The 21258-nt window shown below is 47.6% G+C and overlaps 1 protein-coding gene across 4 annotated transcripts in view; it reads right to left on the bottom strand.

Annotated features, from left to right (window-relative positions):
- TTLL7 (tubulin tyrosine ligase like 7) overlaps positions 1–21258 on the bottom strand; it is a 2250822-nt gene that overhangs the window by 341560 nt on the left and 1888004 nt on the right. For all 4 annotated transcript variants that reach the window (XM_069641609.1, XM_069641612.1, XM_069641610.1 and 1 more), the window contains one exon: positions 17437–17571. In XM_069641609.1, the coding sequence (XP_069497710.1) occupies positions 17437–17571 (135 nt within the window). The remainder of the gene's footprint in view (positions 1–17436; positions 17572–21258) is intronic.

Below are 21258 nucleotides of genomic sequence, written 5' to 3'. Positions count from 1 at the left end.
CCAGTCTAGTAATGCCGTGGGCCGGGGTAAAGGGACCGTGGCCGGAGGCTGAGGAGGAGGCAGCAGTTGAGGAGTCTACTGTGGAGCCGGAGGAGGTGGCTGCGCTGGGGGCCTAGGGCGCTAGCATGGCGGGAATGACTTCCCTGATGGTGTCTTTGAGGATAACGCCCATCTGAGGTGTCTTCATGAGGCCGAGGAACCTCTCGAAGAAAACCTCTTCACTGACTGAAGCAGTGGCAGGGGGTGCTGACGGGGTAGCGGGAGGCTGCTGAGGCCGCTGCATACCCTGTCCAGACAGACGCAAAGGAAAGCTGCCCTGTGCATAAGAGGGGTAGACTGTAGGCTACGTACCTGGTTGAGGCCAGTCCCACCTTTGCCGAATTCCTGTAATGGCATTGGATGGGTGCGTCTGTCTGGTGCGGCAGCCATTTTGTCAAGCTGCCTGCCACATGCCTGCAACGTGTTGCTCAGCCCCCTGGGCCTGGCCTCGTCAAAGACTCTTGCGGGTAGATCACAAGGCCTACCCTGCTCCTTGAGCCTAGGCCCAGTAGGTGTGGCCCCCTCGACCCAGGGGTCGGTAGAGCTGCGTTTAGGCAGCCCTTTGGGCGGATTTCCGGTATTGTGTATAGGCGCGTTACAAATACCTTATCATATCATATTAGGGCGTAGCCCTTCTGCCATGGTTCCGGTACAAGGGCAGAGCCCCTTGGGTGAAGACCTGGTAAAAGAAACTTACGGTCCCTCAACGCTGTCACCGGGAGGATCAGGCCGGTAGCTGCAGCAGTCTCGGTGCAAGCACTGGTAGAAGGACCTGACCGGTCCCTCCCGTGCGGGAGAGTCCCTGGGAACGGGTGTCCCTTGCGGGTTGAGATGGAGAATATCGGCCCTACCTTGGGCCTGGCTCAATGCTTCACAAAGTTCTTGAGGTCCTCTGGAGGCGACTTCTGGAAGAGCTCCCTCCACCTGACTAGTCTGTTCTTCAGCGCTTTCGAGGACAGCGAGCCACATGCTGAACAAGCTTGCCAACCATGGTCTGGGCCAAGGCAACGTAGGCAGAGGGCGTGGGGGACTGAAGTTGGGAATAGCCCGTTGCGGGCTGGACACCTGCTGCACCCTGTGGAAGTCGACATGCGCAGGGGAGGAGCTTGATGCCTGAGGACCGAGTACCGGAATGACAAAAAAGATGACAAGGAGAAGTAGTATCCGCGCGTGGAATTACATGGCCAAAGCCAAACCCAGGAGCGCTTGTGAATTCGGCCCGTTCCCGTTAAACCGGAAAAGGGGACTGAGGTGTGGCACTGGAAGGCGCAGTCAGGTCAGTGCATGCTCCCTGAGCCACACCCCCAGGCGCACCTAAATTTAAGTTTCCGTCTGCCATCCCTTGGAAGGGACGCCCATACATTATGGAGGAAAGGGGACAGGATGTAAAAGTATGTCAAAGAGCAGTTACCAATTAAAAGACTGCGGGAGGTCGAGGAGGAGGAGAACTAGGTTTACCAGTGTCACAATTACTGTCCAACAGTATTTTAAGGTCGAGTAGTGCAGTTTCGGTACTGGGCTTGGGTCAGAAGCCGAACTGTCTAGCACCAAGTAGGAGGTGATGCTAAGAATTGTTGTACTTGTGCGTAAGCAATGCAGTCTAGTATCTTGAGCAGGAAAGGCACTGTAATAATGAGGCGGTAGTTGGTGGTTATGGCGGGGTCCAAAGAGGGTTTTTGGAGAATGGCCCCTGTGAAGTACCTGAGATTTGGGGAGTGGGGTGGAGACATCCTTAGGTGAGACATGGTAACCCGCATTTCCCGTTGATAATGAGTCCTCTGTCCCTCAAGCCTTTGTAGGCTACTTTCAATCCTTTCCCTGTTTTTCCCTTAAAACATTCCCCAAGAAACACCAGTTTGGTACTGGAACGAGGAAGACACCAAATAGAGAAACACATCCTCACTTTATTAACACAACACATACAGACATCAGTTGTGTACTGGGATGAGGAGGAGGCCAGCATAGGTAATGTAGGAACACTATTTCAACAGTGAGCGCTCTAGTCCTTTCAGACCAATCATTGTGGCAGGAACTTTAAAAGCAGGAAGTACTGTGGAAATGGAGTCTGCTGTGGAAGCAGGGCTACAAACTAGTGGGTGAAAGCAGACCTCTCCGGAAAAGCTGCGTGGCAAGCGGAGTGCTTGAGACCCTTTGGAAGATGCAGAGTGTATGCAGCGGGAAGCGAAGCTGAAGGACGCTGGAGGTTGGAGGCGGATCGCGAGAGGGAAACTGGCGTGAGCAAGTGAAGCAGTCGTATAAATCACGAGCTGCAAGAGAAGCATCACTGGGTGAGCGAAGCCACGGAAAGCCACTGGGAGACTAAGTGAGGAGCCGCACGAGGAAGAGTGGGCTAGTGGCGGCAGGAGACAACCAAGCAGGGGGAACACCGGGATAGCAGGTGAGCAGGCCAAGCGAGCAATGAACACCGATTTGAATGAAAGCAAGTATTTTTGTGTATACCGATTTGAGTGAAAGCAAGTTTAAGCAGTTTTGAATACCGATCTGGGTGAAAGAAAGTTTGTGAAACTTCCTGATACAAGGAACTGTTTTATATGAGAAAACAAGCATTGGCAAGAGCCAAGAGAATTCAAGGAACTGTATGATATGAGAAAACAAGCATTGGAAAAAGCCACAAGAAATATTGGTAAACAAGTATTGCCAAGAGCCAAGAGAATTTAAGGATCTGTATACCACATGGTGATGGAAAAGAAGCGCCTAAGGTGTATTGGTTGCGTGACCTATAATGGCTGGACCGGGTGGTTCGACAACTGCGCCTACAAAAGCCTCTGAAAGCACTCTAAGGAACTCATGGTGGCAATAGTAAAACAGACAAGTGATCACAGTTTAAGGGTGTTTATTGAACGTAATCAGGGTGTGAAAAACACCTATTTAACCCTAAATCTACGATGGGAGCACGCTACGACCATAAAATAATAATAATACAGCCCTAGTGGAGCCTAGTCAAATAAAAAGGGCCTACACTAAAAAGAAAAACTATTGCCAAACCTTACTTCTATGTTACAAAAGAGTTTGGGATAATGTTCACAAGAAAAGAAAGAAGTGTTCTCAAAAATGATAAATCAAGATGGTATTGCTGGAGTCTCCGTTCCGCACGTTTTTAGCATGGGGCAAGGCGGGACCCTTGAGCATAGCACATTTTAGGGCTTTTCCAGCACAAGCTTACAGTTTGTTTCCAAAATATCAGGGCCTTCTGTGGCCAAGTCTCTTTCATACAAAGTCTCTTGCCTCAGAGGACCTGATGTGCCATAAACAACAAAAACATAAGTTCCTTTCAGTAATCTTTGCAGCGGGTGATTTCTCTTCACCTTCGGACCCCCTCAACTGGGCTCTGATCCTTCTTGTTGGCTTCCCTCAGACTCTGTAGAATCTTCCCTCGCTTCCTCCTCACCTTGTTCTGCTGTCGAACTGTCCTGCAGGTCTGTCTTCTTCCTTCTGATATATGATATGATATGATATGATCATTTACTTATATAGCACCTATACACAATGTGTTTTAAAGCGCTTCAAGGCAAGGGAGGGAACAAGGGAAAATACAACAACATTCTTACAGGCCATGAACAGTAAGGATGTGAAATTAACTATCATACTCGGCCCGACGACATTTCAGATAGTGCAAGAGCTAAGACATAGATAAGGAAGGGAGGGGAAGAGTGGGAAGGAAATGGAAACAGACAGGCGACTACCATACAAGGCCTGACAACATTTCTGGTAGAGCCGGAGAAAAACAAAAGGTGAGGGAGAGGGGTGCAGAAAGGGAGGGGAGGAATAAAACAAGCGACTATTGTACTAGGCCTGACAACATTTCAGATAGTGCTGGAGTGGGGCAGGGGCAGCAGTAAGGGATGGGGAGCGACAGACGAGGTTGCCATCATACTAGGTCCAGGGACAATTCTGGTAGAGTAAGTGCATAGAAGTATGTAAGGAGAGGAGATAGGGAAAGGGGAGGGGAGGAGAGAACAGATAGTAAGCAGTCAAAAAGAGTGGAGAAGCAAGAGGGGAGAGCTTATACAATTGCAGAAGTCAGTAGTAACACACTTACACCTGCTGCCCAGCTGCAAAGGAAAAGAGGCTGGAGGACTCCTTAAGTAGGGAAAAGAGCGGCAAGCACGAAGGCACCAGGTGGGCAGGGCTTGCTAAGTGGTGAAAAAAAGCGGCAAGCAGGAAGGCACCATGTGGGTGGGGCTTAGGCCAGATGACCTAGATCCACTTACACCTGCTCCCCAGCTTCAAAGGAAAAGAGGCTGGAGGTCTCCTTAAGTATGGAAACGAGCACCAAGCAGGAAGGCACAAGGTGGGCGGGGCTTGCTAAGTGGTGAAAAAGAGCGGCAACCAGGAAGGCACCAGGTGGGCGGGGCTTAGGCCAGGTGACCTAGATCCACTTACACCTGCTCCCCAGCTTCAAAGGAAAAGAGGCTGGAGGGCTCCTTAAGTAGGGAAAAGAGCGGCAAGCATGAAGGCTCCAGGTGGGCGGTGCATTGTTCTGCGTGTCTGTTTCTCATCAGTCTTCTTCTTTGCCTTTTTCTGTTGCAAATAGGGGCGAGCTCCTCTGGAGGCCACGTTGTCTGGTTGTTAAACACCCGACAGCGAGGATTCCCCCGGGAGCAAGCCCATCAGCAGGGAAAAAGCCTCCTGGCTGAAAAATCCTGATTTGTTCCGGGCACTGGATGGAAGTTAAGTCCGGAAAATGACGGTGGATACTGGGTCTGTATGATGCAGCAGAGCTCAAGCTTCCACTGGAAGAGGAATGTGCTGCTGAGGAATTCTGATGGTCACTGAGAAAGGAGAAACGGGCGGCAATTGCAGTCAGAGAGATAGCAGAACCCCAGGCTGCTAGCCATGTATCCAGCAGCATGGGGTGGACAAGGTAAGAAGTTAAAGGGGAAGCCACCAGACAGGAGGTGAATCTGGAAGGCAGAGGGAACACACAAGGAGGATCCAGAGAACCGGGGCGAGACCCGGAGACGGAATGGGGCGGAAACGAGCGGGGAAAAGAACTCCCAAGGAACAGAAAACCAGAAAGCAGAGAGGGCGAGAGGGAAAGCGGCGGGTGAAGGGACGCCGTAAAAAGCAAGAAGCCAGCAGATGGCAAAATAGGAACAGAGTGTTGGCTCAAAGAGGGAAAGTACACTAGCGTTATGCCTACGTGGAAAAGAAGGTTGCAACGCATCGGGAAGCTGCACTGGATGCAGGATTTGATTGCGGTGGCCATCATGGAAAAACAACTAGACCGTTCAACGAAAGACGGCTGAAAACGTAGTGGGTGATTCAATGATGCTTTGAAAGGTTGCTTAACTTCCATGAAGGATGCATGACAGTGTTACGCTCATCTGATATCCCCGGGGGAGTCTGGAAGGCTCTGAGATCTGGAACCCTGGATGCGTAGTTGTCCAGTGCTGAATAATGAATCTGCAATTACAGAAGGGAGGATTTGTGATAACTGTCTCTAATGGGTGAATCTCCCACATCCCTCTGACCGATTCCCTTCCCACTGGGTTCTTTTCTCACCTCAGTTATTTATACAGTGAGCTATCCGTCCTGTGTTTCTTGTGCAGGGGCGCTTTGTTGGCGAGCTGCCCGAGTTGCTTCACTGGTGCAGTATGCCTTCCTTTGGCCCAGGCCTGCTGTGACCCCGAATCTGCTGGTAGGCAGGTAAGTTTGTTAATTGTAAGTCTTTGTTCTGTTTATGGTGGGAATTCATTAATGTCTTTATCTCCTTCTTTTCAGGTGCGAAGGTCTTGATGCTGGTGTGCCGGATGGAGAGGCACGTTTTCTAGGTAAGAGAAAGTGCAAAGCGCAGCGCCTTTATTGTCTTTTAAAGTTAACCTGTGTTTTCTTCTTCTACTCCTCTCAGGCCGCTGTGGTGCTGCGAGTGGATGAGAGCGCGATGAAAAACAGGCCCCCAGAATCCGTTAAGGTAAGTACAGCGCTGTGCGGTTGTTTAATATTGAAAGCGAACCTGAATATGTCTCTTTTCCTTTGCAGATGTTGCTGTGGTGCTCCGGATGGAAGTGTGGCGTAGTGCGATGGAATTCAGGTAAGACTGATGGAATTCAATGTTTTGGAAGCACGCATTCTAATATTGTTTTTCCCTTTCTTGTTATTGCAGGTCACAATGTTCGAACAGCAGCTGTGGTAGCGGTTCGCCGGAAGTCCTTAAGCTAGTACTCACAGGTGAGTTATGGTTCTTCTTCTCTCGGTTTCCACAGATTGCAGCCCAGTTGAGATGCTGAGTGCTGGATGGTGTTTTCTCAGGTAAAACAGAATAATCTTGTTCTTGTTCTTGCAGGATTACAGGAAGATGCTGAAGACTAGGAGCTGGACACGGTGAGCGTCACGCTGCGGGTTGCAGAATAATACGAAGCGTGTTCTGCAGTCAGGGTGTGGTTTATATAGCCCAGGTAAAGTAGTACCAGGGAAAGTAGTTCCAGGCCTGCCACACCCAAATCACTAGACCGCATGGCTTGGTTCTTAGAACTAGACTGTGTGGGTGCTTCCATGTTGGATTGGCCCATGTACATAAATGGGACCTAGTTGAAACAGCCCTTCCTTCCTACATATGACCCTGGTGCCAAAGGCACCAGGATTGGCTCCACGAGCCCTTTTGCAATGGTTTTAAGGCCCTCAGGGTTCTGGTGGGAGCCTGCTTGTGGCACAACGTGTGCCCCCTCACAGTGGTCATGACAGACAGTTGCCTTCCCCTAGCTTTCTTTCGGCATCCCTCCGTCGGGGTCACACTTGCCACAGTTCACAAGACAGTCCTTTTAGACCCCTTAGGTTTTTCCATTTACCTAAGTCTGGGTCTCAGCTACCAGTCAGGCTTTCCTTAAAGCCTCCAGCCAGGCTTCCCACAGTTTTATTAATGCATAAGGTTCCCCTCCGTCAGGCTCAAACCTTTCTCAATGGCTCTTTCGCCTTGGCTTCCCTCTGTCAGGCTCGAGCCGATTGGCCTTCCACTGTGTGTTGGGTCAGAGACTTCATTAAGGGGACAGCCTGCTGTCAGAGTGTTGCAGTCTGTCTTCTGTGTCTTAGTGGGTTTTTTACTGGCAATCTTCACCCCTCCAGATTGCCTCTTCTTCTTCCCAGTATTATGCAAAAATGGGGGACGGAAATATTATGTGTTGAAAAATACCTCAAGAAGGCCGAGGGGTTGTGTGGTTAATGGGTGAGAGGGGGGATATCATGTCTCGCCTAGGGTATTCCCATTAGAATGATCCCGGACTCCCCTATCTGGGTGATCCTCCCACACTGGTCCACCCACAGGGTCTGGATCCAAAGGCGATGGCTGTGCCCTGGCCACCCGAATAGAGGATTCTCGGGGTCCAAATGGGAGATTACCCCTAGGTTTCTCACAGCACCCACAAAGAAGCATGTGTTTAAATTGCACAGAACATTTATGTGATTTGAAGTCAAAGGACTGAACTACATATGTGAATTGGTGAAAGTAATCAGAAGAGCTGAGTAATGTCCCAAGGAACTGTGTTATTTTGGAAAACAGAGATTTGAACTCTTGCGGAAGGGATCCCCGGTGCTTTGTCAACTATCTTGAACTTGGGGAAGGGAAAGCTGGTTACAAGCTAGGAGCTGGAAGAAGCTCTGAACTCTTAGTTGAACACTACTTGTTTTGATGCTGACATCCCTACACATTACATACATTTAGATGTGAGTATAGGTTTTGGACACAGACGTTTGTTTTGGACTCCCAACACAGACTATCCTTAGTTTTTTTAGGTAGGGAAATCCCACCTTAGCATAGCATAGGGCAAGTTAGGGCTTATTCCATCCTGCATTTTTAGTTAATAAAAGTTTGTAGACAAAACATTAGTCTGTTGTCTGTGTCTGCTTTGTGATGCCTTCGCAGGTGACCCAGGCTGCTTTGATGCTGCTGGGGAAGTGCATGCTTTGAAGGAGGCATTGCCAAAGTTGGTGATAATAGGGGTCACGGTAGGGGCGCACAGTTTGATGATATGCATGGGGCAGAGATCTCCCTTGTTGCACTGTCCAAAGCACTCTGCCGGAGTTGAAAGAGCAGTCCAAAACAGAAGAAAGATCTGCCCCAAAACCACTCCGACAGACTATCGGGAGTGACCAGTGCTGTGGATCAGGACCAACAAATCTGCAAAGGATCTTCTGTGGCAGAAGAGCAGACCCTGAAATGGAGCATCCTGTCCACATAGCCTTTGCAAAGGCCTCATAGCAACCCGGTGGCCAGACCAGCCGAAGCTCCCTGTTCACCCGCACCAAACCGGTTGCTCTGTATTCCCCCGCATCCTGAACGAGAGGGAAGGTGCTGGTGCAGGTATCTGTGTTCCTTCAACCAGATAAACAATTTCACTGCATCTCCATCAGCCCGACATGGAATCGCATTCTAGCAGAGCATGTCAACTTCCAGGCCCAAAGCGTCTGCTCAATGCCAGAAACCGAACCGAATTTCTGGAGGGTCACTCGCTGATCCTACCCGGAGGTTACCACGTGGCTCAGCCAGCTAGCCCGAGAACCCCCGCCTCATTGCGTGCACCTCAATGTCCTCTTGATTACGACTTCACGACAACCGCCCGCCAACTCGACCCACTAGAGCATCACTCGCTGAACTCTGCCAGTGGCAAAAGCAAGACTCAGACAGGACAACATTTATTTATTGATTTAGCATTTGTAAATGCTCTCAACCCAACCTCCTCCTCCTTGAAAGGCATCTTCTTCTGCCCTTCTCCTTTCACTCCGCTGTCTGCAACTCTGGTCTCATTGCCATCTCCAACTCGTCCATGTACCCCGCTACGGAAGACAAAGGTATCGATCAGCTCCACCTAGCTACCCTCAATTCTTGCTCTGCTGTCAAACACTCCTCTGATATCTGTCACCTCCTTGAAGACTTTGACCTCGATATCTTCACCCTCACTGAAACGTGGTTCAATGCCAGCTCTGACACTGCTTTTGACACTCTCCTTCGTGAGGGCTATAAGATCCTCTGCAAGCCCAGGTCTAACTGGTCTGGAGGCACAGTGGCCCTTGTCTTCCCCCATTGGGTCCCTGCTTCTATCATACCCACTCAAAACTACTCTTCCTTTGAATGTCTTGTCTGCAAGCTTTGTGTCTCTTCTACCTTCTCGCTCACTCTCGCCACCATCTACAGGATCCCTGGGCTAATCTCCCTCTTCCTCTCTGAGTGGGCCGACCTGGCCTCTTCACTTATGACCTCTACCTCTAAGATTCTCTGTGGAAAATGTTGATTTTATCTGTTAATCAGTTCATAACAATACGGCTTGAAGGAGAGCCTGCTACAAAACATAATCTGCTAGGGGCCATTTACAAACGCCATTCAAAAGATTAGGCCTCTCTGCTTTAACACACAAAGCTAAAACTTTAGGCCTCACGTTACATGTCCCTGCTTAAAACTGCACAATGCATACAACTTGCTTACGCTCGCTGGTATTCAAGATAAATAGAAAGACCTCCACCGAGATATGCGTGTTGAAAGTACAAATTGTAAAAAAGGAAATTTACATCTCCTCCTTGGAGACTTCAATATTCATCTTATCTCTCCTGATACAGTCCCTTCACTCTTCCACAACCTCTGTGACTCTCTTTCCCTCACCATTCCTCTCTCTGGTCCTTCCCACACTGCCAGACACACCTTGGATGCGTTCATCTCAGCTGACATCTCACTACTCCTCTCTCCTGGTCTGACCATGCTCTCCTCTCCTCCCATCTGGAGCTCCTTGGCTCCCCGGCTAAACCTCTACCCGCACTGCAAGACTCCTTCTCCGTCACCCGACTGTTGAAGCGAGTGTCAGTAGCTGCATTCGCCGCCTCTTTCCCCCACTCCTGCTAATGACTCACACTGACTCAGCCCTTGCTAACCTTCACCTCTCCGTCTCCAACACTCTTGAGACCCTTGACATCCCTGCCATGAGGATCTGCATGAAGCCTGCTTCCAAGTGCAATAGTTGGTATGATTCTGACCTAGTCTCGCTCAAGCGTGAGTGCAGAGTTGTAGAACGAATGTGGTTGGCTGCTAGTGCATCCTCTGACTAACTGGCCTGTCACCTGCTGCAGAGGCAATGCAAAATCTCCACCCGCTCCAAGAAACTGTCACATAAAAGAGCCTGCATCTCTGGGACCACAAACAACAGGGCTGAACTCTAAAATCTATAAGGAACATGCCAATTCTACTGCAGTATCCACTTCTCCACTTCCTTCTCAGGCTCTCTGCATGGCTCTGGCCTCACATTTCACAACCAAAACTCAGGACATCCTGTCCTCTCTTTCCTCTACTACCCTCCCTCCTCCACCTGCACAAGGTCTCCCTCTCTCCTTCCCCCTACTCTCCTCCTTTTCACCCATAGCACAGGATGAGGTCACCAAAACAGTTTGCGCTATGAAGGTCTCTTTCAAATAGGTGATTCCCTGCTCCTCTAGAACTATCAAGGACAGCATTGCCTCTCTTGATCCCTCCTTGACTGAGATCTATGGCCACTCTTTTGCCACTGGCTCCTTCCCTTCGCACCTCAAGCACTCCCTTGTGCACCCCTCCTAAAAAAAGCCATATGCAGACCCTTCCTGCCCGGCTAACTACCACCCTATATCCATTACCCCCTTCTTGGGCAAACTCTTGGTCATCTTCCAATTGATCCATCACACTGAATTACACGAAATCTGTTGGTTGTCTCCATGATCAACAGTCTGGCTTCAGCATGCAAACTACTCTCCTGAACACCTGTGATAACTTGCTCTCAAACCTTGACTCTAGCTCCCCTTCCGTTCTCATCCTCCTCAATCTGTCTTCTGCCTTTGATACAGTCAACCATTCCAACCTCATGAATCGGCTCCATGATACTCTGGGAAGCACAGACCTGGCACTGGACTGGTTGCCCTCCTTCCTTTCGAATCGGCCCTCCCAAGTGCAACTGGGCCCTTTTCTCTGTACCACCTACTCGCAGCGTTCCTCAGGGCTCTATCCTTTTGCTGTGGCTTTTCAATATTTACCTTGTCCCTCTGGGCCACAATCTCCACTTTCTCTCCTCATTTCCAGTATTATGCAGATGACACACAGCTCTCCTTTAAGCTTCCATCCTCTACCGCCTCTCCTTCCTCCAGTAAGAGTGAGAACCTTCTCATTGGGACTCCTGCCCATCCTCCCCCCCCTACACTCTGGCAGCCCTCCTTGGGCCCCCTCCTCGCACCCTTTTGTGAGGCAAAACACCTTGGTGTCGTCTGCAACTCCTCTCTCCTTCTCTCCTCATATCTCTGACCTTGCCATAGGACTCAATGGGAATGGGGAAGTGGAAACACCGGCACCGTGATGGTGCTGGTGTTTCCACGTCCGCCTGCAGGACGTAGGATCGGGCGGTCCGGAAATAACAGTGGTGGCGGGTTTACTGCCACTGTTATTTCCGGACCGCCCGACCCGTAATGAGGCCCAATGTACTTGTTGTATAAGTGCCATACAAATGCACAATAAAAAATAAATCCTGGTCTGATGCGTCAGCCCACCAAGAACTGAATTCAATTGCTCTGACAAGGAACTGCCCTCCCCACCCCCCGGTCGACTTGGGCTCTAGAGACTGGTTATGTCGCGACCGTCCCGGTCTTCATCAAGATATCCTTTTTGGTAGAACCTTGCCTACCACCCATGGAACTAAGCTCAAAGTGCTACTTTCTACAGTCTGTTGCATCTTCTCTGTCTTTCCTCTGTGGTGTTTTTTTTTACCATAATCTCTTTCCGTACTACTTGCAGATGGTGTGTTTTATTAAAGTGTTTACATTTTTATAGAACCTTGATTGGACATTCCCTTTATTTTGGACTGTGATACTGTGATGTTTGGGTCACTACTGGTTCACCTTCAGACCCCACTTAGGAGTGTAGACTACCCTCGGCCCACATTACCCCAAACGGCGAAGGAGGTTTATCTCTTAACAGTCCCTTTTTTACCTGTATGATTGTGGTGTGTATTGGTTTGTAGAAGTGTGAGGGCTGAGCAAGCCATTTTGTCCCTGCTCACCCTTGTACTCCTGAGAGGCAGAATCCAATTTATCACAGTGTGAATGAATGTTGGTGACATATTTGGTGCACAGGCTGGGTGAGAAATTGACTGGTTTTGGAGGGTGCCAGGAAATAGGGTTCAAGAAGAGAAGCTGGAGAGTGACAGTGAATAGATTTGAAGACAAGAAGGTAAGAGTTATATAGGGGCCATGGTGCAGGAACGGTAGTCTGCCAGCAGGTAGGAGGTGGGGACAGGTGAGATTTGCAAGGTTTGTGTGGCAAGGTTAAGGACTTTGCTAAAAGGTTCAAAGAAGTAGCAAGATATAGGAAGAGGCTCAATGGCACTTGACTGAGGACAGGGGTGAATATAGGTGTTTTCGAGTAGTAATAGCGAAAAGAGGGAGGATATTGAATATATTAATTAGATTGAGGGTAGCAGCAGTGGCTATGAGAGTGATAAAGTGCTGGAACAATCAATGTCAAAGACCCCAAGATGTACTTGTCTTTGGGGAGCGTGAGAGGAGTACAGGGGAAGAAGAAATATGGAACCAGAGTTGGGAGAAGGGCATTAGAGGCTGGGAGAGAAATAGTTTTGGTTTTAGAAGAATTGAGCATAAGATAGTGATGAGTCATCCAAAAACTGAGGACCGAGAGGTAGTTGCAAATTCTCAAAAAGAACTGCAGAGGGAAAGTGTCATGTCTGGGGGTTTGTGAACCAACAGTACAAGATCAACAGACTATTCCACGGGGTGAATAAGTCTTTGAAAACGATGAAACAAAGACTTTCCCCCCAAGAGCGCAGCCTGCAGGATGGCAAATAACCTGACAGGCTAGGGGCTTGAGTGGAAAGGCAGAAGCAGCAACAGAGCTAAAGGGAGAAAAAAACAAACAGACACAGTGGAAAATGAACACCTTGGTAAACCACAGGTCCCAGCCGCACCACCCTCAAAATCCCCACTCTTACCTGCAGTAAATGGTGAGAAAGCTGGCAACCTACTTATAGAGATGAGTATATCTTGAAGTGAGAGCAAGTGTTCCAGAATAAAGGTCCAGTTCAATAACCCTGACCTGTACGGCACAAGGGCGCAAACTAAATGTCTTTTTAGAAACCAAAGGAAAGCAAAACACAGCAGAGCGTCCCAAAATGCTTTCTTGTAGTTTCAGGATGTGATCCGTGAGTAAAGCAGCAAAGAGTCCAAATAAAGCACCAGATGAATCCCAGCAAAGAGTCCAAAAAATAATCATTAGGTGGAATCCCAGCAAAGCGTCCAAAATATAGGGCACATAATCCTATGTGAAAAAATGCAGAGTAGAAAAAAGGTGCAGTGCAGTGGGTGATTTTAAAAAGTTAAGGCGATGCGAGGAGCGCGTGGCGAACAACTGAATTAGTTTGCAGCAGTACGCGAGAAGCGTAATATACAGTAGCCGGCAGGAGTACGTTTAAAGACTGAATGAGGCTGGCAGCGGTGATAACGTATGTGGGTTAAGGAACTGGCATCAGACATAGGAGGGAAACACAGTCACAATCCATTAACAGAGCGGAGGTCAATAGCCGGAGTATCACGAAGTAGGGAGCCGTCAGGGAGCTTTCAGTAAGGAAATCAGGAAAGGAACGGTCGGGACGGCAACAAGGAAATCCAAGGAATACTTCAAACAAAAACTCTACTTCCCGAGACAAGGCAACGGTTTAGGAGCACCAAAGTCGTGGAGTGACTGCAATATAAATAGACACGCCACAATCACGCAGGAACGATTGCGATCAGGATCACATGACCCCCAGGAAGCTAATGTGCCTAGGAAATGTAGTCTTATCCAAACTAGCGGCGAGAAGGACGTTGTGAGAAACACCAGGGCAAGGACCAGGCAGTGCGAAGGGAGAACCGATGTCGGAAAGAGAAAACATGAGACATGACAGAAAGGGAAAACGTGGGTATTGTTTGCAAATAGATGGTAGGAGAGTCCGAAGGAGATATGTTTGGCAAGGAAGGAGGTGCTGAATGCAAAATGCAGAGGGTCTAGGACCACGCCTTGACTTTGATGGATACCTACTAGGAGAGGAGCAGGGTAGCAGGTGCTAGTGTTACAAGAAATAGAGAAGTTTCAATTAAAGAGATAGGTGGAAATATAGGAGTGTCCTGGGATCCAAAGATAAAACATTTTTGCAGAAGAAAGAGATTGTTGACTATGTCAAAGACAGCAGTAAGTTCAAGGAGAATGAGAATGGAAGGGAGCCTGAGCAGAGGAGAGGAACTCAGCAACATTGGACAAAGCCTTTTCAGTGAAGTGCCGTTTGTGGACTCCAGATTGGGGAGGAACACAGAGATCATTACCTTGAAGGTGGCTAGTGATCCTGTTAAAGGCGATTGTGCAATAGTAGGGCTGGAGAGAAAAACACTGGTAGTTGGAAGGGAAATTAGGGTCAGCAGAGGGCTTCTTGAGTATAGCTAGCACTTTGAAGGATGAAGGAAATATTCCATTGGATAGGGAGAATAGGCATGGAGAAAAGAATGAAGCGGGAGCAAGCTCTTTGAAGGGTTTCAGGGCAAAGGAGTGCACGAGTGGTTTGCATTCCTGAGGATGGGAGTCAGTTCTGAAACAGATGTAGGGGAGAACAAGCACAGGTGGTTGTGGAGGTGGGAGGGAGGATGTAAATGGGGAGTGGGGAGGGAGTGGAGGACACATAGGGTGTCACGGATGTTAGACATTTCAGAGGAAAACTAAAGAGCAAAATTGTTAGCTGAGAGCGAGAAGGATAATACTTCAAGGGCAGAACATGCTACAGCTTCTTGTCCTCTTGTTGGTCACATGATTAAGACTTATGGCACCACAACAGTAACACAGTTTGTTTTCCTTAAGGCTTGTACCATCTTTCTCATCATACAAGTGGATTTAATGAATAACTCACTATTAGGTCCTCACACTAGATTACACCATTGCTTCACAAAAGCCCAGAGAGATAAGAATAGAAAGAGATTATGCCATGACTGCGCCACTGGAGCCCCTATTAACACCCATTGTGGAATATTTGGGACTATTCATCACCAAAATCCCCCCCCGGAAAATGCCTATTTATATTTTTGTCTTTATTTTCCGTTTGCAGGACGTTAGTACATCCTTATTAAATTTCACAAACTACATATCCCATAATGCACCTTGTGGCAGTTCTCATTCCATGGCTATTCCTGTGCAGCAGTCTTAGAACCACAACTCCCAGAAGCCATAGAGATCAGTGCTGCTTTCACTTTCCCAGCACTGGAGAGGGACGAGGCAGATTACCTTCAGGTGTGGTGCACCAGGTGCTGCTAGTGAGCCTGCTTCTGCACAGGACAGGCCAGTATTTAAGCATCTGCCTGCAGGAGCACAGGGCTATTGCATTGAATCCCAGCCCTTTGATCTCTGCTGTTTCCTGTTGCTTCCGAAGCCTGCTCCTGTTCCAGTGCCCTGTGCTCCCTGCCTTGCAGCCCTGCTACTCTGCCTACACTCCCCTGCCTTCTGCCCTGCCCCTCTGTGCTTCATGCACTGCAGCTCTGCTCCCCTGCTTGCAGTCTTCTGTTCTCTGTCTACAGCCCTTTGCTCTCTACCACCTATTATCTTGTTCCTTGCCTGCAGTTCCTTGTTCTGTGGCCAGAGTCTGGGTTACCTGGCTTTAGCTTCCAAGTTCCCAGTCCTGAGTTTCCTTGTTATCTGCTCTTGTTATTCCAGTCCAGATTTACGGTTCCTTGAATTCCTTGTTACCAGTCTGCAGTTCAGTCCTTGTTTTCCTAGCCCAGTGTTTCAGTCCTGAGTTTTCTTGTTCTGGTCTATAGTTTAGTCCGTTGTTCCTTGATTCCGGTCCTTAGTTTCTAGTCTGCAGTTCCAGTCTCCTGTACCCTTGCACTTAGATTCTTTTCTCCTTTCTTTTTTTCTTTCATTCTTGGTCTCTGTCCTGAACCTTGCTTACTTTGACTTCCTATTCTTCCCTGGATATTTCTGTTACTGTTCTTGTCCTTACTTGTTCTTGTGTAATTCCTTTTGTTCAGAGTTTGGCTGCTGGGATTCCCAGCAGGCAATCTCTACCCATTTCCTTTGTTGTGTTTCAGTATTGTACCTTGTGCCAAATTGTGAACAGTGTGCTGGTTCCTGCTTCAGAAGGCAGTCATTGTTCAGTTCCTGCTGGGCCGGTACAGGCTTCAGTCTTGTGAGTACCGTTTCCTTGTTTTTGCCTTAAGTTCCAGACACAGACAGCCACTCATGCTGCTCATTTCCATGAGCATTCAGAGTGGGGCCCTATAACATTTACCAGCTCAGAAGGCTAGAGTTTCACCAGACCCTGTGGGAAATCCTTCCACCATTTTGTGTGCACCTCAAGTGGGAACCTAAAATGTTTGTCTTACTTGTACTCCCTGACCGTTTCTGTTCACTGCCTTTGTTGCCTATCTGTACTGCCTATCCTTTCTTGTCTGCATGATTCCTTACACTCATGTCTCTTGTGCACTTTTCTCCCCTTGGCTTTGTGGGCACGTCTCTGCCATCAAGCCCCTGACAGATCCATCCCTTCATTTATTATTAACTTTTTTTCAGTTCTTGATTTGAGTGAATGTACAAACAACTTCTCAGGTGCACACAGTGAGTGTAAGATCTGTATTACACTGACACTCATGTAAAAAGGGGAGTGAACCTTTAAGCCTTAAGCTCAGAAGTCCTTTGTGCTATTTCAGTTCAGTTCATGTGCCCTAATGAGAAGACTGTGATTCAGACATATAGATTAATATGTCTGCATAGAAGCTCTCGAATCCTGATTTTTATCAGCATACACGTACACGAATGCAACCCACAGCCATTCAGACATTGCACCTTATAGTCATGTCACTGTTGTCTCCTATATCACTGATCACAATAACAATAATACTGGAATCAAAATAAATGCTGCGAAATCTGATCGCACTATTCCCATATAAAAGAGGATGGCACTCCAATAGTAAATAATGAACACACGATTAGTATAATTTGGATGGGACAAATATAATGCATTGTGTGTTGTCAAACAGGGCACCACAAAACATTATGAGCTACTGCTGCTTGGCAATATCCGAAACAAAAGGTCCATAACAGCTCTTTCTAAAACGACACTTTTATTTAAAAACATCCTAAAGCTTCTGGTCACTGTGACTTGACTCTACAAGGAATAATACCTAGAAGGTGGCAGGGACCCAAAGCATCCTCTGGAAATCAGCAATTGGTTCCAACCCATGAAGGTTTCAATCTTAATGTCCATACACAACAGTCGCACACCAAAGTGAAAACTGAAATTCAGAGACACACCATACATACCTCCAGTGGTAGAACAAGAGTTCCATGGACGTGTAACAGGGACAGCACAATAAATGACACTAGTCGGGATAACCTTTGCCCCCACTTACATCATCTAAAATGGACTCTGCTTCCTCATCTGTCTTTCCTGGAAAGCGGATCCTCATGTCATTGAGGACAACTAGAGTCTGCTTGGTCAGTTCCTCTTCTTGCTCCTTCGTTCTGTGATGTAGTAAAGACTCGCTCTACAAATGGAAAGACAGGGGCGTCAATTAACCACTATGAGTTTGTGCATGGCATGCTGATAACTTCACAAATGCATTCACATTAAATATGTGTTTATCCACGCTACAAGACTATGTGCTGTCCCTTGTATCTAATTCAGCATCTAGACATCTCGGGAGCACACATTATTGGAACAAGAATGGTAATGTCAGGAAAGTACACACACAGAACATGTTCTCCCCTGGGTTTCCTTCCATCTTTCCCAAATATACACAGTGAATGGTCGCAAAATTACCTGTGGTACTTCAATAATGTTTTTTCTAGCAAACGTGCTTCTTTTCTCGAATAAGGCCATGTGATTTAAGTAAGCGAAGCGCATTCTCTGGGATCCAACCATACGTGAAGGTAATACAAGTTTTCAGCACATGTACTGGAAGACTGAGGCAGAAAGCAATAGGAAAACCATGCAAAAGGTTGCTGTTCTGTATTCAAACAAGCACATTATGTGCTAGTGCAGTTGGAATGAAACAGGTTAGTGCAGATACCTGAATAAAATGCATTCTACATTGCTGGAATATTGTGCTGGATTCCTTATGATTGTTTATGTGTTTACTTCACGGGACACAAACACAATTCCGAAAAAAGCAAATCTATTTATCTAGTATCATTTGTAATTCATGTAAAATGGACATTATGAACAGTAGTTGCCATCAACCTCTGAAATATTTGCCAACAAAGCAAGGTACCCTTTGCCACCACACAACACTCTGCATCTCAGTGAACCATCATAGTGATTTTTTTCCCATCGTCAATACAACTACAAGTAAAGCAAATGCACATTTCCACCTGATCCCGTTGTGTGGCGCTAGACGCAAACTACGCTGCCCATGTGTGATGTTTAGCTATTCTCAACATGTCAATGTATCTACAGTATTATTCTGCCGCACTGACACTTCAGGTCATCCCCAAGATTGTGCCAGACCTTTGAAAAAAGTGATTAGGCATGCAGACTATGTGAAAACGTCTCTACCAGAGGTCTATCATGCTTTACATAATTTTTCAGTTTTAAAATAAACCACTTTGGCCAAAAGTGCCCTACAATTGAAGCACACTGAATGAAATGTGTGTAATTAGGTGAGTCCACAAAAGTGTAAAGTCTAAAAATACACCAGGCATACACACCGCTGCCTCGCAGATTCTAGGCCCACCCTTGCAGCAGCAGCAACAGCAAGCGATGCAACAATATGCACCCCACAATACTTTCCAACAGGCAGGTGGGCACAAACCCATTTCATGGAACACCAAATGGTACGGTTGCCTCGTTTCAAGGCGCAACCATGGTAGGGGGAACCTCATTTCCCGGGACAAATACATACCCTGACTAGGACAGCTCACAGAGAACTCTTGCGTGTCCAGTGCTGTCAATAACACTTAACCCTGAAGAGAAACCCTTGGTGGGGGTAGAGATAAGAAACTAGCAATTCATTTTTATGGCTGATTCCGGCGCTGAGAAATCATGTATCACTGAAGGGGACTTCCCATTATCTGACAAAACACTCGACACGCAGGGATTCTCTGGGGCTATTTCTACAGTTCCATACACTAAAGATTTGGATATAAAAGTAGGGGGAAGGGTGGTACACACTCCCTTATTGTACTCAGAGTTTTCCTGTCTACTTGCTCGGTACAGATCTGCTTAGTAAGTTGAACATGACAATTGAATTCACTAATCTCACATCTCGCGTCAGGGCCACCTAAGGTATTAGTGTAAAGACTGGAGGGGGTAGCTGTACTTCTGCCATCTATAAGGCAGGGTAGAGGCAAAGAGCACCCCAGCCAAGGTTCTCTATATGGTAGCAATGGACAAGCAACCAAGGCTTAAGCTCTCAGGAGGTGATGCAGGCTGTTTCTTAAGTACAGCTGGTCCACAAGCCCCCACAAAGGAATGTCCACACGCTTATGTGCCAACACATTTCTTTATATAAAATGAAGGTATATATATATATGGGATACATTACTCACCGTAATCGTATTTCTGATGCTTGTATCTGCTTAGATTCACATGCTGTGCATAGGCCGACATCTAGTGGAAGCTGCGGAGTATTACAGTTTGTTTTTCGAAAGTCGAAAATGGGCGTCGACACAGGCGTGCCAGTAATACTATCCCTAGTGTGACGTCCACTGTACCCAAGATCCCTCACGCGTGTAGGATCCTCAGATTGTATTTTTTCTGACATGAGGAAGCATGAGGAGTAGCGTGAGTACAGATAATCCAAGCAGATAGACAGAAAGGTAAGACTACAAGCAATCATGCGCCTTCTCTCGGAGGGGAGGAAGGGTGGGTCGCATGTGAATCTAAGCAGATACAAGCATCAGAAATACGATTACGGTGAGTAATGTATCCCTTCTGAGGCTTGTGGAATCTGCTTAGATCACATGCTGTGCATAGATTAGCGAGCAGTACCAGAAGAAGGAGGTGGGATGTGAGAAGGGTCATGAGCAAACAGGTGTCTTAGAACCGCTTGTCCCACTTGTGTATCTGTCTTGGAATGAGTGTCAATGCAGTAATGCTGAGTAAAAGTGTGAATAGAGCTCCAAGTAGCCGCTTTGCAAATGGTGTCGAGGGGAACATTTGCAATGAAAGCCAGAGTGGCACCAATGCCTCTAGTAGAGTGGGCCCTTGGCGTAAAAGGCAGAGTCTTTTCAGAAAGAGAGTAACACAGCTGTATACAGTTGATAATCCACTTCGAGATAGCGCCCTTAGAGACGCGATCCCCCTCTCTGCCTGTAGCTACGGAGACAAACAGTTGATCTGTTTTCCTTAGCGGTCTGGTTTTATTTACATAGTATAGGACCGCCCTACGCACATCTAGGGTGTGTAGTTTCACCTCAGCCGAGCTTTGCGGGTTCTGGAAGAAAGTCGGAAGCTCGATGGACTGGTTTACATGGAACTTGGATATGAATTTAGGTGAGAACCTAGGGTGTGTGCGTAAAACCAGTTTGTCCTTGTGGATAGTAAAGAAAGGATCCTGCACTGACAGAGCCTGAATTTCACTGACCCTTCTTATGGAGGTAATGGCTACTAAGAAGGCCGTTTTATAAGTCAGGTGTTTGAGACTACTTTTATGCATGGGTTCGAATGGGGGTCCCATGAGCTTAGCTAGCACCACGTTGAGGTCCCATCCTGGCGGTGGGTTCGAAATAGGAGGGTGAAGTCTCTTTACTCCTTCCATGAAGGCTTTAACCACTGGTACTTTCCACCACGAGACCTTGTTATGGGATGTGGTGTAAGCCGAGAGGGCTGCCAGGTGTACTTTCAGCGAGTTAAAAACCAACCCTGCATCCAGCAGGTGGAGCATGTATGTCACAACGTTGGAAGGAGTGCAATCAACCGGGTTGATTTGTTTATTCTGGCACCAGATAACGAATCTTTTCCACTTATCAAAGTAACAGTGCCTTGTATTTGGTTTCCTGGACTCCTTTAGAATGTCCATACACCTCTGTGGTAATTTGAGATGTCCAAACTCTATGACTTCAGGAGCCATGCTGCTAGGTTCATAGAGTTGGGTTCCTGATGCACTGTTTGACCCTGTTGCTGGGACAGTAACTGGAGAGTCAGTAACTGGGGCTTCGCTTTGTACTGGGGAATCTACTCTGTAAATTTCCTGCTCATCTTCTCCCTCCTCCAGGTCCTCATCCTCTGCATA

Source organism: Ambystoma mexicanum, chromosome 1q (assembly GCF_040938575.1).
Source record: "Ambystoma mexicanum isolate Mex_15411 chromosome 1q, UKY_AmexF1_1, whole genome shotgun sequence".
In the NCBI taxonomy this organism is placed as follows: domain Eukaryota; kingdom Metazoa; phylum Chordata; class Amphibia; order Caudata; family Ambystomatidae; genus Ambystoma; species Ambystoma mexicanum.
Note: the sequence above shows the minus strand (reverse complement) of the source record. Positions and strands in the feature narration are given on the sequence as shown.